Here is a 19297-nt window from a genome sequence, read left to right as displayed (position 1 = left end):
TTTGGGGTAGCTATTTTTCCAATTCTAATGCATTTTCGCTGTAGAAAATTGGATACTTTTTTGTACTCTTCATCATAGGCTTTAGGGTTACTAGTTTCTTTTGTGTTGGATCTCAATTGTTGGGCCTTTTATTGCCAGGATTAAGCCTATGTTGTTATGCAAGCCTTTATCCATTTATGTTTGGGGTAGCTATTTTTCCAATTCTAATGCATTTTCGCTGTAGAAAATTGGATACTTTTTTGTACTCTTCATCATAGGCTTTAGGGTTACTAGTTTCTTTTGTGTTGGATCTCAATTGTTGGGCCTTTTATTGCCAGGATTAAGCCTATGTTGTTATGCAAGCCTTTATCCATTTATGTAAGCCTTTTAGATGGTTTCTTGGGAGAAATGAAATCAACATTAATTACCATCAAACTTGACCGTTAACATTTAAAAAATAATAAAACCAGTGCCATATAGACAACTAGTATCTTATACTTGCACATATCTCAGTAATACCAATGTTTTTAAAATCGGACCGGATATTGAATCGGTGAAGGTACTGGTTCAATCGAGTTTAATTGCGGTTGAATCGGATTTTATATAAAATAATTTTTTTTTTAATTTTACATAATATTCAAATCAATATTAATATATATGTAACACTTTTTTTAAGTTTATAATATTAAAAGATATAAAAATATCGCAAGTCATAACATATATAAATTTAAAACCATAAAATCAAGTGAAACACAATGATTCAAATTAACTACAACATAATATTTAAGGTAAAACATATTAAATAATAAATATAATTATATAACTATAATCAAAAAAATAAAATTGGGACTTAAAAAATCATAACAAATGATGTCATTTGGTTTAATTTTTTTTTAAAACAATATCACATGGCTAAGAAACATAAAAGAGCATCCCAAAAGTTTAAAAAGAAAATATGATAACAAAACAATCCCACATGGCTAAAAAACATAGAAGAGCATCCCAACTTACTTCTATAAATAATAGAGATAATTTGACATTTAAAATCATGGAATCCTTTGGTGAGCACAGAGCGAACTATTCTTTTGCTTCAATTGAGCTCAAATTTTAGGTTTCAATCGAACTTCTAAGTTTTTTTTTGAGTTCGAGCCTTTTCGAGTTCAAGTTTTAATATTATATTTCGAGTTCGAGTTGAATTTGATAATTTTTAGCTCGTGTGTTTTTTAGTAGAGTTAAGCTTACTTTTAAAGTTTTCGAGTTCGAGTCGAGCTCAGCAATACTCGAATTTGACTTGGCTCGTTGAACAAACAACATCGTTTGGTTTAATCTTTTTTAAAGAAAAAAAGTGAACCGGCGATTCAAATCGGTTTTGCTGGTTTTCAGCCGGTTCACCCCGAATTTATCGATTCTATCGATTTTCAGCAGGTTCATTGCCAGACCGGTTTTGTGATGTAACTCGACCAGATAGGCCACCGGTTCACGGTTCAACCGGTTGAACCGACCGATCCGATCCGATTTTGATAACCATGAGTAATACACATGGATAGTACCTACAGGTCCATAAAAGAAACCATATTCCAGAACATGGATTCTTTTCATACTTGAAATTTCCAATTTGCCACAAGGTGATGATACTTGGCGACGTCGTCAACTTTATACACAATTTAATATCATTAAAGAAAATAAAAATAAGAATATGACTAAGCAACGTGTTAGAAAAAGGATCAAAACAACATTCTTCATGCTCTCCTCGATTGATTTATATATTAAGCTCTTTGTGCTTTACGGTAAGTGGGGGAAGTTGAATTTGCAATTAGCTTTGATATCCCTACAACCGTCTGCAAATTTTGTCCTTATAAGAGTGATACTTGTTCCTTTCCTTCCAAGAAATCAGTTGTTGGAGTAAAATTCATGAACAACCTTCGAACAGATTCATCGGACTACCGAGCAGAACTTCTGTCACCAACTCCGGTCGGGGAGAATCATGTAATAATCAGGGTTTCAAATCGCGGTCGCAGTCGCGTTTTTGGTTATTTCGGATTTACCGTGATTGCGGGGCGCTATTGCGGCCATCGCGGACACTATTGCGGCCATCGCGGGTAACTCGGACGGCGGCGAAACTGCTATATCGCGGCCGAAATCGTGGTCGCGGACCGTTTTTTAAAACCCGGGTAACAATGGTAAGCGAACAATCATGGCGACTCAACATGGATAAGTTCAATCTTCCAGAGAGACGTACGGAGTCTTCGTGTTTTAGCCTTGGATATTATATCAAGGCCTTCAGTAAGCAAATCCAGTCTCGTCTATTCCAGATTCCCAGACTGCAGTTTCCATGCTTTTGCTTAGTACTCAATATTTTGCAATAAACTTACATTTTTTTCAGGGAGACAGCGGAGACTTTCGAAGTATTACAAGAGACAGGAAGTGCTTCTCAAAGGATTCAATGAAATGGACACATTTAATGAATTGGGGGTTTTGCCGGGGAGTTTGTCTGAGGTTTGTATTCCTTGAAGTTTGATTAAGGTGAATGAGGTTCTCAAATGCATAAGCTTATAGATGTGTTTGTTCCTGCAGGAAGAAGAGAAGCAGCTGGCAAGGAATGAGAGAGTGGTGATAATAGGCATCGAATGTGGCGAATTTGGTGCTTTTCCTGGCAAAAGTTTATGCTTCTGTTATGAGTAGATCACTGGCAGTGATAACATCAACCTTGGATTCTTAACTGGATCTCTTATCAGGCTTCATTTTGTGGTTTACTACTTATGCTATGAGACAACCCAACCACTATCGCTATCCTATTGGCAAAAACAGGATGCAACCAGTTGTAAGTCTTTGTTTTCCTAAAAAAAAACCTTCAATTAGGTTTTTTTTACCCATATGTCACTGAAACAAAAAATTAATTATGAAAATGATATTTACCTCTTGTACTTATACTAGTGCTTGTGCTCATGCAATTACATGCATTGTGTATATATTTTTTATGGACCAAATTGTCGTTATGTAAGTAAAAGACGATGGCACACTTTCAATTTCACGTAATGTGGTTGTCTTACATATATGTTAATTTTATCTTTAGTCATTCAATAAATATGTTTAAAAAGCTAATTTAAACACTTGAAAAAACTTGTACATTAAAAATGTGAGATTTGCTTTGGTCTTGAACTTCTCAAATATGAGGTTTTTCAAGTGTTTAAATATAACATTTAAAATTATATTTATTAAGTAATTGAAGATAAGATTGATATATGTGCGATATCATTATTTGGTGTGTGTGCGTATTTTTTTTGGGGAAAATTCGTATAATGTAATGTATAATCTTTTGAATATAATGTAATGTATTACCAATAATCTTTTGAATGAATGACAATTAAAAAACATGTGGCTGCGATGAGGGTGATATGAGTTCAAATAAAAGATTCCATTCCAACAGAATTTGGCAAGAGATTGAATAGAGGTTGAAGTGGCATTCTCTGGAGAGTGGATATTTGGTATTTTGTGAGTTACTTTCTCCAAATTTCCTGAGACAACATGTACCTAATCAAACCCTTATTCTCCGGGTTAACTATTAGGGTTTTTAGCTGATTATGCCTTTGCATTTGGTAATTTGTGGATCTGCCATCTAAAAATAAAAAGGTATATCTGTACACACGTCTAGGAAAATGAGTTGTGTTGAATCTTAACTTGATTAATATGGTTACATTATAACATCTAAACGAATATAAATAGAAATACGTTTTAATGTGCATGATGCTTCCATTTATTAAGGTATATTCGAAGACAATATATGTCTGTAATGGGACAGTGGCCTTCATTCTCTTCACACGGGATGATTGTACATCTACTCAGACTGGACCATCGCCCATTCGACTTATTCCGGATTGGTCCTCATTAAGCCCCCACCAAGATCTCCTCTTTTCTAAGGTAATGTCGTTTTCATATCATACGCTACTCTTATGATAATATGGTTGCTTTATATAAAAAAATCCAACCTCGAACTGTTGTGGTTGTAGATCAATTAATTAATTTTACCAGAAGCAAAATGTGGTTCTAGCTATAGCAAAAATGATGCCCCAAATCCAAATGCCGCAAAATAATCGGCTGCCGCGTTACCCTCTCCATAAACATGTTGTACCCGAACCTCTCAAGTAAAGATTTAAATAGTTCAAAGAGATTGTCTTCTGTGCTAAAATGAGAGCTTTGGTATGATGTAAGGTGTTAAAGGATTTCAATTTTCTTGATAAGAAACAGTGGTGGAATAGCCCGGGAGTTTGCGTCGATTCGTGCGAATCACATTGTAAATTGGATGTAGTTTGGCAGCCGCCTAACTCGGGTGGCTTGAAATTTAATGTGGACAGAACAGCTTCAAGAGGGGCAGCGGGGTGCGGAGGCATGTTGAGAACATAAGCTGGGCACGTGGTAGTGATGATCGTTGGCCCTGTATTGTGTGTAGATTCCGATTTTGCTGAACTGACAGCTATTAAAACGACCATAGAAATTTTTTGTGATTGCTTCTGAAAAGGGAAGTTGATTTGGTTGTCGAATCGAATTCAAAAGTAGCGCTGTACTAGATCCATACTCCACTCGCTCGCCCATGGAGGTGGGGGGGGGGGAGTTGTTTGAAGATATCAATAGAATGTTACTGTCAGTAGGAAAGTTTCAATTTGCTAGGTCTCAAGAGACTGTAATAACATGGCCGATTATCTCGCGAAGGTCCGTATAAGTAGACAAGGAATGCTTAAAGCTTGCTGGCAAGATGAATTAATGGTCAATTCGCCTTTCCTTGGTAAGTTATCAGCAGCAGGTCTTTAACATTTGCATCATAAAGGTTCAGCTGGCTTCTTTAGATTGTATTGCTGGGTCCCGTATGTTTCGCTACATGGAATAGCTGGTTGGCAGCTCTGTCAAGAGAGTTGCAGGGTCTTTGCTTCTTCCAGAGTGATTGCACATGTTACTTCTTGGTGTTTCATTGTTCGCCTTTGGGTGGTATTCTAATTTTCTTTTACGTAGAATTGTGTTGTGGGATGCCTTTATAATCTGCATTTTGTAGGGCTTATTGCTTATGTAAGAATGAGTTAGCGGTTTGGATGTAGAGTGTTTCGGCTTTTGTGAAGTTCTTAAGATGCGAATTTGATATAAGAGTTTCTGCTGGGTGTGGTTGTGCGGATGTAATGTCGTTTTTCAGCGGTAGTTGGGACAATAGTTTGTGACGGTGTTGTTTGCTTCCCTAGTTAAGTGTATCTTTTCTTTTGTATAGATATAGAGAGATTTTTAACGCGACTTTTAACCTTAAGTTTTAATAAATAAATTCTTGTTATCGAATAAAAAATAGAGATTTACGATCGTAAAAATACCTGTTATATAATATAACGGTTTTAGAATTATAATTATATGAACACAATATTTACAATCACTACTTTCACAATATTCGCAATCATAATAAACACATATAGAATGAAAACATTGCTTTCCCTAGTTTGAGGTGACATTGGTGCTGATTCCACACCTTCACCTTATCTTTGCCGGATATACCTTGCTTAAGCCGCCGTTGCCAGCAAGAGAGAAGAATGAGGGGTAGTCAGCCAATAACCCTGTTTGTCCAAAACTTACCGCCTAAATTTCATTGGAGTGGCCTGAGGCAGCTGTTCGGAAGATATGGAGATGTGATTGACTCATACATAGCTAGGAAGAAGGATATGGCTGGGAAACGTTTTGGCTTTGTTAGGTTATCTAACAAAGAGGACGCCAATAGGGCAATGCAAAGACTGAACGGATTCTTCACTTATGGCTTTCGCATAGTAGTTAAGGAGGCTAAATATACAGAAAGGTCTCAATCGTGGAAGGCGAATACAACCTTTTATTCTCAGGCGACGATGAGGAATGAAGAGCATAAAGGTTTTCAGGCCATGAATCTTAGTGAAGGAAGGTCGAAGGATAAGGGAGCGGTAACTGGAAACAACAATGGAAGGGTGTTCGGTAGTGAAGGCTTCGAAGAACAAGATACGAGGAGACCGAAAACTGTGCAGGGCCATGTTGATGAAGAAACATTACGTAAGTTAGAAAATCGTTTGGTAGGTACGATGGCGACGGTGTGCAATTCAGAACATGTAGGGGAAAGGCTTCGAGCAGGAGGACTTGGCGAGATAAAAACAAAGTATCTGAGAGTGCGTGACTTTCTGCTGGAAATCGAAGACCCGGAGTTATATAGTCTCATGAAAGAACATAAATGGTCATATCTCAAGGAGGTTTTTCTGGAGGTTCAACCTTGGATAGAAGTTTATCGTTCGACGGAGAGAGTCATCTGGATTCAATTGACAGATGCCCCACTTCATTGTTGGAATCACCAGACTTTCAAAAAAATTACAAAAACGTGGGGGGAGTTCTTAGCAATGGGGGAGAATGCTCTTCAATCTAGAGATGGAGAAAAAGTTACAATCCTTTTAGCAATGAATCAGGTTGAGATAATTGAAGAAATAATCGAATTGGAGGTAGGAAGAGACCTCTTTCTGGTTCAAGTTAAAGAATTGAACACAAATATTAATGTCCCCAAGCTTCAAAATCAAAAGGAGATTAAGTTTTCAAAAAGGGAGGATTTGATCAGTTCCGCATCACCCTTGTCATAATCCAACTGGAGCAAAGGTTCATCGTCCAAAGCAGAACCGAATCGTTCCTTAGACGAAGGTGAATTAACTCTTCGTTGCATGGGGAATTTACTTAGTGGCGGCTCCTTGTCGGTTGGTATAGATGAGAAGAGACAAATAGGAGAGATAGCTATCACGGGGCTCAAAAGAAATGATGTGGGGTTCAAAAGTAATGATGTGATGCCCATGCGTGTTTCCAAGCAGTACGAGTCTTGTGTAGAATCTGTCGCTGATCAGAACTTGGGTCAAATATTGAATTTAGAATATGTTGTTGTAGATTCTGATCCGTTGAGTAAGCCCAATTGATTAGTGGTCATTCAAAGCCCGGTCCTATGTGTAGGGATCTTGAAGATATACAGCATTTGGCCTTCAATATTAAAGAATGTAATCAAAGGCCTGTTAGAGAGGAAGGCTCTGACGGTGATATTTTGTTGGGACAGATTACGGTGGAGCCTATCAGGGAAGAAACTTGGGAGGATATGGCTGACAGAGTTAACAAATGGCCATCTGAAGATAATTCTCATTCTGCTTTTAATGAAGTGGCTCTTAAAAGTAGATTTCTTCCACCAAGAACACGAGGAAAGAGTAAAAAGTATGGGTCACTCGAGGAAATTCAAGACAAAGCGTTGTCAAACCTATTGAAAAATAGAAAGACTCGGGCAAACAAGAAGAAGAAAAAAATTAATCGAGGGGAAGAATCTTCGGAGTTGGAAGGGAGGTCACTCTCAGACTCAGACCTTAAAGCAAGGCGGCTGATTCAGATGAGGGAAGTAAAGAAAATGATGAAACTAGGTCAAGAGTTGGGGATTGTTTTCAGAGGTCCTGAAGATGCTATATTGAGGGAGTTATCATTGGTAGAAGCTTCCGATGACGAATCGTTGGCTTTTTAGATCAGTAAAGAGGTGATGCGGCTAAGATTGATAGTTCTTTCCTGAAATATCTGAGGTATGGTTCCGTAGTTTAATTTTAAGCTTTTCTCAAGATTACTACAGTATAAAGTAGAAGTAGATTTTTTAAGAAATGAAAAATATAGAGTTTGAAGAATAAGAAATTTGGTTTAGTGGTTTGATGATATTTTTAGTTTAGTATCTCTGAAGCAAATGGCAGAGTAGGGGTTTTCTCCTTTTAGGATAATATGTTGTGAGTAAGAGGTGCCTTGGAATAAGTTAGAGGTGTTGTAACATACAATTGGCGGTAAGCGGGTTGTGGCTGGAGATTTTATTTTAATTTACAGCCGAATCGAAAGATAGTGGTAATTTACATGGTTTGATTTGGGTTCCAAGAGGAGTCGACCAAACAGGTTGTTTGCGGATGAAGAATGGATTCAAGAATACGCTGATGGTACTTTATGGCGGATACCAAGATCGGTTTGGTCTTTACTCCGGTAGAAGGTGGTCTGGGGTCATAGTCTGTTAAGGTTTATAATTTTAGGTTAATCCAAGTGTGAAGTTTAGAGATAATTTAGGTGGCGTTTGTGGATGTTGGTTTGATTGGGCTCGTTTTTGTCTGTAAAGCGGCGATGAGTTGAAGGAGCACTGTAAATGTAGAACAGAGTGGATGATAGGATTCTAGTTATTGAAGTGCAGGTGGAGTCAAGGTTATTTGAGCTTCAAGTGTAAAGAGGTAATTGTTAGTTGGATCGTCTGGTGAGTGAGGTTATAGCAAAAGAAACGAAAAAGCTTTGGGATTTGTGGAAAACAGAGAATGTTGAAGGGCGCCAATTATCCAGAAAAATCTGGTTGTAAATTGGGGTAGAGATCTCGGCTATTTACAGTAGACCAATCTAATATTATATTCTCTGCTATTAATTCTGTCCGAGAGGGTTGGTCAGAAGCAAGACTTGTTCGGGTGATTTCTTGTTTTGCGTTTTTTGCATGCTGCTATTTGTTCTTTGTCATCAGATGGATTCTCCTCTCACAGGGTGGTTGTTAGTTTGTTATTTTTGGTGACTTCTTAGCCTTGTTTCTTTGTTCGGTTTCATTGTGATTTTTGATACTGGGATTGTTGTGGAGGGCCAGTGCTCGCATTTTGGAGATTACTTAGCCTTGTATTTTGTACCTTATTTTGTACCTTGTTAAGAGCACTCTTTTTCTCCATCTATGTTTAGGGAGGTTTTTAACGAGACTCTTAATGTAGGTTTATTTTAATTAATAATAATTATCTTGCCGAGCAAAAAAAAAAGTCGTCGCTGCCACCCCTTTAGTGTTCTTTTTAAGCTTAACATGACAGCGATTTTCCCCAAAAATAACCGGTGATCGGTATATATACCTATCTAACACTGGTCATATTATATTTCCCGATCTAACACCTGTAGCAGTAAAGCGCGCCCCTTGAACCGTGCTATATGATGATTTGGCGCCACATAGAGTATAGCGCGCCCCCTGTTGACTGGGTTACACGTGGGGTATAGCGCCTCCTACTTCGCGCTATATGCCACGTAGGGGTATAGCACGGATCAGGGGTCGCGTTATATGCCGTACCAAAATTATATTTAACGCGGTTGTCCAAGATGACAATCGCAATATTCTTCCAGTTGCTTTTGCTCTTGTCGAAGGAGAAGATACATATTCTTGGGCTTTTTTCCTCTGAATTTTACGTGCACATGTTATCACGAGGGAAAAAATCTGTGTCATTTCAGATCGCGGAGCTGGGATCAAAGCAACAATTGAGTCTTTGGGTCCAATGTGGCAATCATCCTTTGTCCAACATAGGTATTGTCTCCGACATATTGCTGCGAACTATCATGGAAGGTACAAGAAGAATGATGATGGTCAATTAATTGTGCGCATGAGTAAATGAAAACAAGTTAGTAAGTTATATATTTTTTGATCATTTTAATTTTGCAAAGAAAGCAAGTTAGTAAGTTATACATTTTTTGATGAGGTTACGAACTACTTCCTCGAACGTTTGAATCAATGCTTCAAGATTTACGAGCGAAGAACGAGGAAGGATACGATTACATCAGCCTCATCGATAAAGAAATGTGGACGAACACATATGATGGTGTATATCTATATGGACACATGACGACCAACTTGGCTGAGGCAATCAATTCAATCTTAAAGGGTGCACGTCACTTACCTGTAGTGGCTTTGGTAAAAACTACATATTTTCGTTTGGGGGCGCTTTTTGCGAAGCTCGGGGGACAAGCTCAAACCTGGATGCAAGGCGTCATGTTTATCACCCTAAATTAGTTGCAGATCTACAGAAAAAAATTGTTGCATCAAATGAATGTCTGTAACAAGCTTCTCTAGAAGGCATGAAATGTTTCGTGTCACAGAGTTACCGCGACCTCTTCAAGGGATTGAAGTTGTGTCGTTAAGAGTAAATCTAAGGGACAGAACGTGCGACTGCGGGTTTTTTCAAGCTCTGAAGTATCCATGCTCTCATGTGATAGCAGCTTGCTCGCATACACGTCAAGACTATAATTATTTTTTTGGATCCCGTATACCTACTATCTGAAGTTTTTAAGGTATACGAATTTGAGTTTCCCCCCATAAGTAATGATAAAGAACCTGATGAGGTTCAAGATTGGCTTCCGATTATACCAAATCCGAGTTTATTGGGAGAGTGGTCGTCCAAAATCCAATCGAATTCATTGCGATATGGATATTCGAGAAAGATCTAGATAAGACAAAAATGTGGTCATTGTAGAAACCCAGGACACACTAGAAAAATATGTTCACTTCTGTTGTCATTAAGTAACAATTGATGAGGAAATGATGTATTTGTTTATCAAATAATAATTCTTGTATTTTAATTTACATTTACTTCAAGTTAATGTCATTCGATAATCGCTGATGAAGATTAAAAAAACGAACACAATCATTAAATTTTATCAAACTAATAACAATTTGGTATTTAAATACAACAAACTTATAATAAGAATTAAATGGTAAATGATAATCAAATTACAATAACTGATATTAAATGGTAATAAATAAAATTAACTGAAATATATTAAAAAAATCTAACAAATTTAACAAAATAAAGTAAGTATTAAATGAGAAATAATAAAAAATTACAATTAAACAAAATAAAGTAAATACAAATATAATAAAAAAATCTATCGATGCCTGCATCGCGAATGTGTTCCGCAGGGAGGTGGTTGTCAGCCTCGAGGAGGATTTCTTCGTATCACTGGTTCTGACTCCTCGCTGTCATCGTCGTCGTCGTCATCGTCGTCGTCGTCATCCTGAGAAGGTACATTAGGTTGATGAAGAGCTGATGACGATGAAGCACCTCCATAGAATAAGGACCCTGAAGGTGTATGACTGACTATCCCACCGGCTGCGAAAACTGGGAAAACTAGGAAAACCAGACATCGCTGAGTGTGAAAACTGTACAGGAGGTGTTTGTGCTGCGGCCATGGGTGATGAGGCTGAACCCGCCAAATATCCAGTATATGAACCCTAAGTTGGATCTACAAACATAGACCCATAATAGCCTCCAGGAGGGGTCATCTGTGACGGTGGCAGGGTCATAAAACTAGGTGAAGACGGCGGCGGCGGCATCTGGTAATGGAAAGGCGATGGCGGCATCATATATGGCTACGGTGGCTGCTGGGAAGGTCCTGCTGGTGCAGCTGAGGATGAACCGGAAGCACCTGCTCTCCGTCCACAAGTCGGGGGACGATGGTGCTGTGTCGGTGAACGTCTCTGTCGACGTCGTGGAAAGGTCTGCCCTCGTGCATCTTCGGAAGTAGAAACAGTTTCCCGTTACTGTTGAACCACTCATAATAATCCTCAACATACATCAAGAGGTCATCAAAAATGGGCTCTCTACGTGGAAGGCGCCGATGTTGATCCTCCCACAACACGACCCACCCATGATGCCTCACCAGCCAATCTGTATCTGTCTTGCCACGACTATCTAAGCTATGCAACTCGTCCATATTGCGAGGTGCTTCAGGAATTGGTTGAAAACAACAAAATTGCCGGAGCACGCGATCAGTGGAGTGCCACTCGACGGTCGCATAACAGATCAGAAGGACCATCGCCATCCAAACATCTGATGGACCCCTCAACTCAGTTGGGATCACCGCCCTCACATCATCAGTAGAATATGGCACCCATTCAAACTAAAACAAATAATATATAATTTTTATCAAAATAATAATCTAATTATATAACTATAATCTAAAATCGGTTTTTAAACATTAAAATTCATACTTATGTGCCAGCCTTCTGATCGATTAGCACCCTAATTTTTTCTAAATCATCATTCCTATCAGTAGACCACCTATTCAAGGAAAAAAATTGTTATACACTGTATAAAATTATTAATATACAAAATCAGTTTTATAATTACTTCAGAAGTAGTGGAAATACGAATGAGTTCTTCACACAGACATAAAAAGGGCAATCGATACCATGCCCAAGACTGTAACAACAGAGACATCCACCGATAGCATTACGTCTGTAGTCAGTGGCTCCACACATTTCCCTGTACAGCAAAGCCAAAACTACCGAGCCCCAACTAAATGATCCGCCGAGACGAAAATCGCTAAGATGTCGCAACCACATGCATTGAACTAGGTTGCGCGATTTGTCCGGTATCAACAACCCTCCTATCAGTTGCAGTATGCATGCCGTGCATACATCTTAACCTCATCCTCAGAGGCGTCTGCGCTCAACTCCCGAAAATTGGCATCTAACCAATTTAACGGTATCCTACCTCTGATAAAATTTTCGGGACACGTCCTAGACTATCCCGACACAAAGTAGTCCAAGAACCGAAGCTATCTCTGATATCACATATCCATCCACCAGAAGCCCCAGGTGCATAGAAACATCCTCAAGCGTGATCGTGCACTCTCCGCACGAAAGAAGGAATGTGTGGGTCTCCGGCCTCCACCGCTCTACTAAGACAGAAATCAGGTCTGGCTCTATCTTACAGTGACTCTGATATCTACCTATGTAACCGAATCCAGCCTCTACTAAATACGACAAGACACGACTGAGTATCACTAACTTAAGATTCCTAATAAAAGGATCTAATACACGGTCCTTCTCCTAAAAATAAATAATTACAAAAATTAATTCTTAATCTAATAATCATGCATTAAATAAATCAACTAATTATTACTAATAATTTAAATTAAATTAAAACGTTAAAATGTTACCGTATTAGCAAAGTGTCGAGATGTTTAATTCTTAATCTAATAATCATGCATTAAATAAATCAACTAAATATTACTAATAATTTAAATTAAATTAAAACGTTAAAATGTTACCGTATCAGCAAAGTATAGAGATATATGATTTTCATCCGAGCGAAGTAGACTGCCTTCCATTATATATCTGTAAAAGAATTATATTAGTAAAATATTAAATAAAGTAAATACATAATAGTAAAAATATTATAAAATATACCTTAAAAAGATAGAGTATTTGAGAGAAATTGAGAGAATTTGGTGTGATAAAAGTGATTGAAGATTGGGGTATTTATAGGGAGGATGGGGACGTGTAGGGTTGGGTATTTAGGGGTATAGCGCGCGCCCTATACCGCGCTATACCCCACGTGTCAGATACCCAGGTATAGCGCGGATCAGGGGGCGTGCTATTCCCACGTGGCGCCAGATCACCATATATCGCGGGGCAGGGGGCGAGCTATACCCACGTGGCGCCAAATCAGCGTATAGCGCGATTCAGGGCGCGCGCTTTACTGCTACGGGTGTTAGATCAGGAAATATAATCTGACCGATGTTAGATCGGTAAATATACCGATCACCGATGATTTATTGAAAAAATTGCCTAACATGACTCCAATTTTTTTATTCAAAATCATCATTTCAAACTATAGATTTCGCGTGAGATCAAAGCAAAACCTTAAGAACAGCCCAACAAAAACGTGTCTTATTTCAACTAGAAATATGTGGTTCATAAAATATTATATTGTTGATACATCATTTATTATTTTTATCAGATTTATATTTGATATACGTCTTTTTTTTAGCTGTCCTCTCGATTTTGAATGCGTTGTCTGAATTAATCCGAACTGATCCGAGTCGTACACTTGATTTTGGTAGTGAGTCCCTCAACAGAATTTTTTGCATTCACAAAAATTCAAATTTGAGTACTACTTAAACTATAACATCTTTTAATATATATTTGATACTTCAGCGATGAATAATTAAATATAAAATTTATTAATTAAATGGTGATAAGTTTTGAAAAATTAAAATTAGTATTTTTATCATAAAATCTATTAAAAATATAAAATAAGGATTCATACATAAAGATTGTAGACAACTCTCCTGCAATTAAATAAAAAATATATATAATTTAACTTATATCTAATGATAGATTGATTCACTGAGTTATATAAATTTATAAATAATCAATACATCAATTATTAATCATTTTATTTATTAACTAATGAGGATTAAGTGTAAACAAATATAAGAAAAATCTATGAGGAGGGGGAGGTACTTGTGTTCTCCGCCATCTGACCCTTGCTTGCATTAGTGACGATTTCTAAAAGCGTCCCTAGTGTAAACATTATACGCACTTACTGTGTCAAAAACTTCAGGTCAATAATTCAATCTTATCATTTCCTTATTAGAAGATAAATAAATCTTTTACGCAGTTGCTAGAGTTATATTATTTTTTAATGATTTAAACAAAATTTTTATTAAATATAATTGATTTTCAAGAGTTGTACAAAAGGGACGGCATTAAAAGTACTTTAACAAGCAATAATTGGCAAGTTGCCAATGATTAGGCCATTGGATTCACACAGCTTATGCCAACGTTGGAATTGCGGCGGCCGCCTTCTCATTCTGTTTTTGCTCTTCTTCATCCATTGTGTCACAGATTGTGCCGCCTCTCGTCTCCGGTAATCCGATCAATGGCAGCCCACAAATCCCGATCGCCATCCCGAAACACAAGCGCTTGCCTCACCATTGAGATGGCCGAGTTCCTCACGCATGTGGGGAACAGCTCTAATGTGTATATCAGAGACATGTTGAACGCCGCACAAGCGCTGAAGAATGATATCAGCTCCATTGCTATCTGTAAACTTGGCCACACTGGCCCATCACCACACACATTACACTGCATACACCGCTTAAGATTGTGAAACCCAACAATGACTCTTTCCTGTTGATTTTCCCTATAAGAAAGAATGTAATCAAAGATGCCGGGAGCTCGGATAAAGCGTTTAATATGACTCCCAAATAGAGGTTGACGGATAGATTTCCGAGGCCTAACGGCATGCCGTAGTACACCATACCAATCCCGAAACTTGTAACCATTACGGCGGCTAGCCTTTGAGCAGCCCACCGCTTGTTGAAAAGTATCCTGATTGAAGAGTAAATATCTACATTGTCATACTCATCCCCTGATTCTTGCTCGATTAAGACATTGGAGAAACTCATTGTCAAGGCACTAGCAGTCTGAGCCATGCTCTTGAGCGTCGTAACTGCTTCCTCTTTCCGTCCTTTAACGAAAAGCCATCTTGGGGACTCACGAACTAAGAAATGAACTAATATACAATACAAAATTGTCGGCACCGAACTCCATAGGTACAGATTTCTCCAGGAGGAACCTCTATTTACATATGCCATTACTGGTAATGACAGGAACCCTAAAGTAAAACAAAAGAACCCGATAACACCGACCTGGCCGCGCCACCGTTTTCCCACAAGCTCGGTTGATAACACCAGGGCACAAGTTCCAATTGTTGCGCGGCCAAACCCATTGATGAATCTCAGGGCTGAATAGATCCAAATATTGGACGAAAAAACGGTGAAGATGGAAGATAAAGACATCATTAGACACGAGAATAAAAGCATATTTTTACGGCCAAGAATTGAGTCGGCGAGCGTGGCGAGCACGAGTCCACCCACTAGGCATCCCATGAAGAAAGAAGAGGCGGGCAACCCTGTGATGAAAGAGGCGGAACACTCATGGCCCCATTCCGATATAATCGATGTGTGCGTTGGCCAATCCCAAGACCATGAATCCTTGGGGAGTTGGCAAACGTTGGAGAAACTGCCGCAAACCGATTCATCGGTGCAGTGCCACGAAGGCTCGGCATCGGTGAATACACTGATGAAAGCCTGCTGAGCGTCAAAGACCCAGGCAAACGAGACGAGTATTGCTTGAAAGATTTGGAGCCACCCAATCCTCCTATACAGCGTTCGATGGTTTCATCGAGTGATCGAGGAGGCAGTTTGGTTTCCGGCGGCTTATCAGAATCGGAAAGAAGCGGTGTTGAGTCGGCCATACACGGTTCTATGGAATGAATGTGTATTGTTTTGTGATGAGAAGGCTTGTGATCCTTCGTTGATATTTGCGAATTTAAATAGAGGCGTTTCAGGACAAACAATTTCTAATAAAATGCCAAATGACAGCTAATACAATGGGGACGATGACTGTATGACACGTAAAGCCATGTCAGCTTTTATTTAGATTAGGGCACATGTTTGTAATAATTATTTGTGTACCGCTGCTAGTATAAATGCCTCTTTCTTATGAGATTAATTTGTAATAATATCACAGTTTTATGATAAAAATAAGAACAATAATATTTACAATGAAATCAATTAAGAAATCTTGCTTGGTAATATTATATAAATAAGTTTAACTCATTAAATTATACATTTTAACAACCATTTCGAAATATGTCATCCATGCAGAATATTTTTGTATTTATTTTAGTAAACATATTTTGAAAATACGATATCCTTTAATTATTTTTTAAATAAATAATCGCATCAAAACCAAAAGCACACTTTTTATTCTCTCAATTAAAAAAAGGCTTTTTTGGTAAGTAATTAATAATAATTGTAGCAGTTGGAATTGTGAGTCATTATTTTCAAATAACATTATCATTACAATGTATAATTCCACCGGCGTAGTGGAGGTTAGAAAGCATAAGGAAGATTGAATATAATGTTAATCGGATATGATCGAATTCTGAATATAAGGTTAATTATATATGTATCAATTAAGTGAATTTAATGATAAAAGAATAATTATTTTTTTAAATTTTATATCTAAATATAATATATATAAAGATTGAATATTTATTATTAAAAGGTTGAAAATTTTTAAACATTATCTTATATTTACATTCTAAGATAACGACTAACATATGTTAAAATATTGTTATATTAATTTAACTTTTAAATAAAGTTCGGTTTTTATTGCGTCGCAATAACTAATTAGACTTGAACAATATCCCCATACATATAGTGACGCTTTCTTGTGTCCCTAAAATTTCCCCAAATCTGTTTTTAGTTACGCCTCATAGACATTTTGACTTGAAAAAAAAATCAAAAACTCTAATATTAACATTTAGTTAGAAGACAATATATTATTAGAAAGAACAATCTTGAATTCTTAAAATTTAATCTTTGTAAACCGAGAAATAAATAAGGAAAATAAGAAGCATGATATAATAATATTTATCGTAAACATTTAATTTCATTCGATTCCCGAAAACTCTTATCATATTTTGTAATAAATTTAGATTCTATACGCATTGAGGTGATGAAACAAATAACAAGTTGCATATAATAAATTGGGAACAGCTGTGATTTCAACAAATAGGGTTTGGGTGAAGATTAGATAAAGATGAGTGGGTGGGCAGTAAGTAGTATATCATAGTTCATACCAGAGAGCTGCCGATTTCGACTGCAATTATTTATATATTTTCAAAATAATGTCATTATCATGCATACATATTGATGATGATGATAATAATAATAACAACAACAAAATAAGTCGTCTGTATGTTGCTCCCTCTCCCCTCTCAAATCACCAAATTGTTTTGATATTTTCGCAGTGATTTGAGTTTTTCTGTTTTATATTAATTACTGCTATTACATATGTGTTGTTTTTTTTAATATGGATAAATAGTACAAGGTAATATTTGTTTAAAAATAATTATCAATTATTTGACATTAAACGTTCACACCCTTAACATTTTTTATGCTTAAATTTGGAACCTCAAGTTTTCTTGAGTGATTTAAAAAAAAACATTTTTAACATAAGTTTTCTCTCAATATTTTTATATCACCTACCTTTTTTTATTTAGTCGGCAGTGATATTAATATTAATTTTGGTTGTCGATCGTTGGTAATTATTAGTTCTCTTTTTTATACTATGTCCTTTTATTTTCATTTTTCTTCAGTTTTTTACAATTTTAAATAAGAATATATGTCCATACGACACTCTTTTCTCAGCTCTTGTGACACATGTTTTCTTTGTTCTTGTGGCAAGTTACTTGTAATTTTTTGTACGATTTTCACATGTCTTTTTTGTTACTTTGGTGCTCGCACAAAAATTATCACGACATTTATTTTCTTATCAAATTGTCGATAGTTATGTATGTTGGTAATGCGTAAAAACAATATCCCACATTGAGTGGGAAATACCACTGGACTTGGGTATTTATAGTGCTCATTCTTCTTTCCTTTGTTGAGTGATAGAGAACAAGGGGCAATCTTGCACGCCGCCGCCTGTCTCGGCTCGTGACAAGTGCCAATATGTGTCTTTGACACGTCCGCACAGATCCTATCTTTTTGGAGAAAATTCGTTAGGATTATGCTCATTTAAGAGGGTAACAACTTATTAATTAGTTGTTAATTTGATTTCTGAAAATTTTAAATTTAAACTGTTAGTTTCTAAATTATGTATGTGAAACATTGGATGTATCTGGACAATTTTTCAGCTCTGTTCAGAGTGTTTATTGTGCCAGTTATAGAGTAATTACAAGAGTTACAAAGTGTAATTACATGAGTAACGACTGGAAATTAAAGGACGAATTTGGACTGCTTTGAGGTCAAATTCATTTGTTTATAACAACAGTTTCAGACAGAGTTTAAATTCAAAAATTAATCACATTTATATATAATTTCTTTGTGGACAATTTTACCCCTTAACTAAGCCTATAAATAGAGAGGCTTTCCAAGCTTCTCAACTCACTCCCATTCTCACATATCCTCTCAACCTAAAGCATTTCAAAGCTTTTTTTCTCTGTTTCTATCAAAAGAGCAGTATCACCAGCAATCCACTCCAGTTTCGAGTGTACGAATTCTCAGAGCAACCAAGATAGCATCGGTGGACAATCCACTTATTGCAGTGATTACACACAACGGGACAAATTTGTTTATAAAACAGTGGTTTTTACCATGACACGATTTCAGTTGTTCATTTTTCAATATTTTTATATTGTCTTGTCAGTGTTAACGTCTCATTTTGCAGTCTATATGTAACATCCTCAATACCGGGTTAGTGACCAAATTGTAATATTTAAGGATTTGGTGATTAAAATGGAATAGTTGAAAAGTTCAATGATTTATTTGGAAATATTACCTTAAAGATGCTAGTAATTATAAAAGGTATTAAAGGGCAAAAGGGTCATTTGACTAAGAAATGAATTAAAAAAATGGGATATGGTAAGGATATATACACGTGGGAATGAGAGATTTCTCCAGAGCTTTCTTCTTTCTTCTTCTTCTTCATACGTGAAAGAGAGCCAAGCAAAGGTAAGCTTTCTGATATGTTAATTATTTGTTAATTTAAGGTTTGAGTTTTGATCGTTAGATGATAGCTAAGCTTAAGGAAAGCTTAAGTTATCTTAAAATCTAAAGATGAAAGAGTTAGGGAAGATTAAAGATTTGGAGTTCTTGAATGAAATTTTGATATAGAGTTGATAATTAGAATTGGAAG

General features: G+C 36.8%; 1 protein-coding gene and 1 pseudogene across 1 annotated transcript; one reads left to right on the top strand and one right to left on the bottom strand.

Annotated features, from left to right (window-relative positions):
• Nucleotides 1-1890: 1890 nt before the first annotated feature.
• Nucleotides 1891-5183, top strand: LOC120123497 (annotated as a pseudogene).
• A 9096-nt stretch (nt 5184-14279) lies between these two features.
• On the bottom strand, nt 14280-15888 carry LOC120123486 (organic cation/carnitine transporter 3-like). The gene is given in 4 exon segments (XM_039142369.1): nt 14280-14500; nt 14502-14638; nt 14641-15746; nt 15749-15888. Coding segments are annotated over 4 exon segments (1482 nt in total). The 5' UTR covers nt 15846-15888; the 3' UTR covers nt 14280-14358.
• Nucleotides 15889-19297: the final 3409 nt, after the last annotated feature.

This window comes from Hibiscus syriacus, unplaced genomic scaffold, assembly GCF_006381635.1.
Source record: "Hibiscus syriacus cultivar Baekdansim isolate YM2019G1 unplaced genomic scaffold, ASM638163v2 tig00110393_pilon, whole genome shotgun sequence".
NCBI lineage: Eukaryota > Viridiplantae > Streptophyta > Magnoliopsida > Malvales > Malvaceae > Hibiscus > Hibiscus syriacus.
This window is presented reverse-complemented; position numbering and strand designations above follow the sequence as displayed.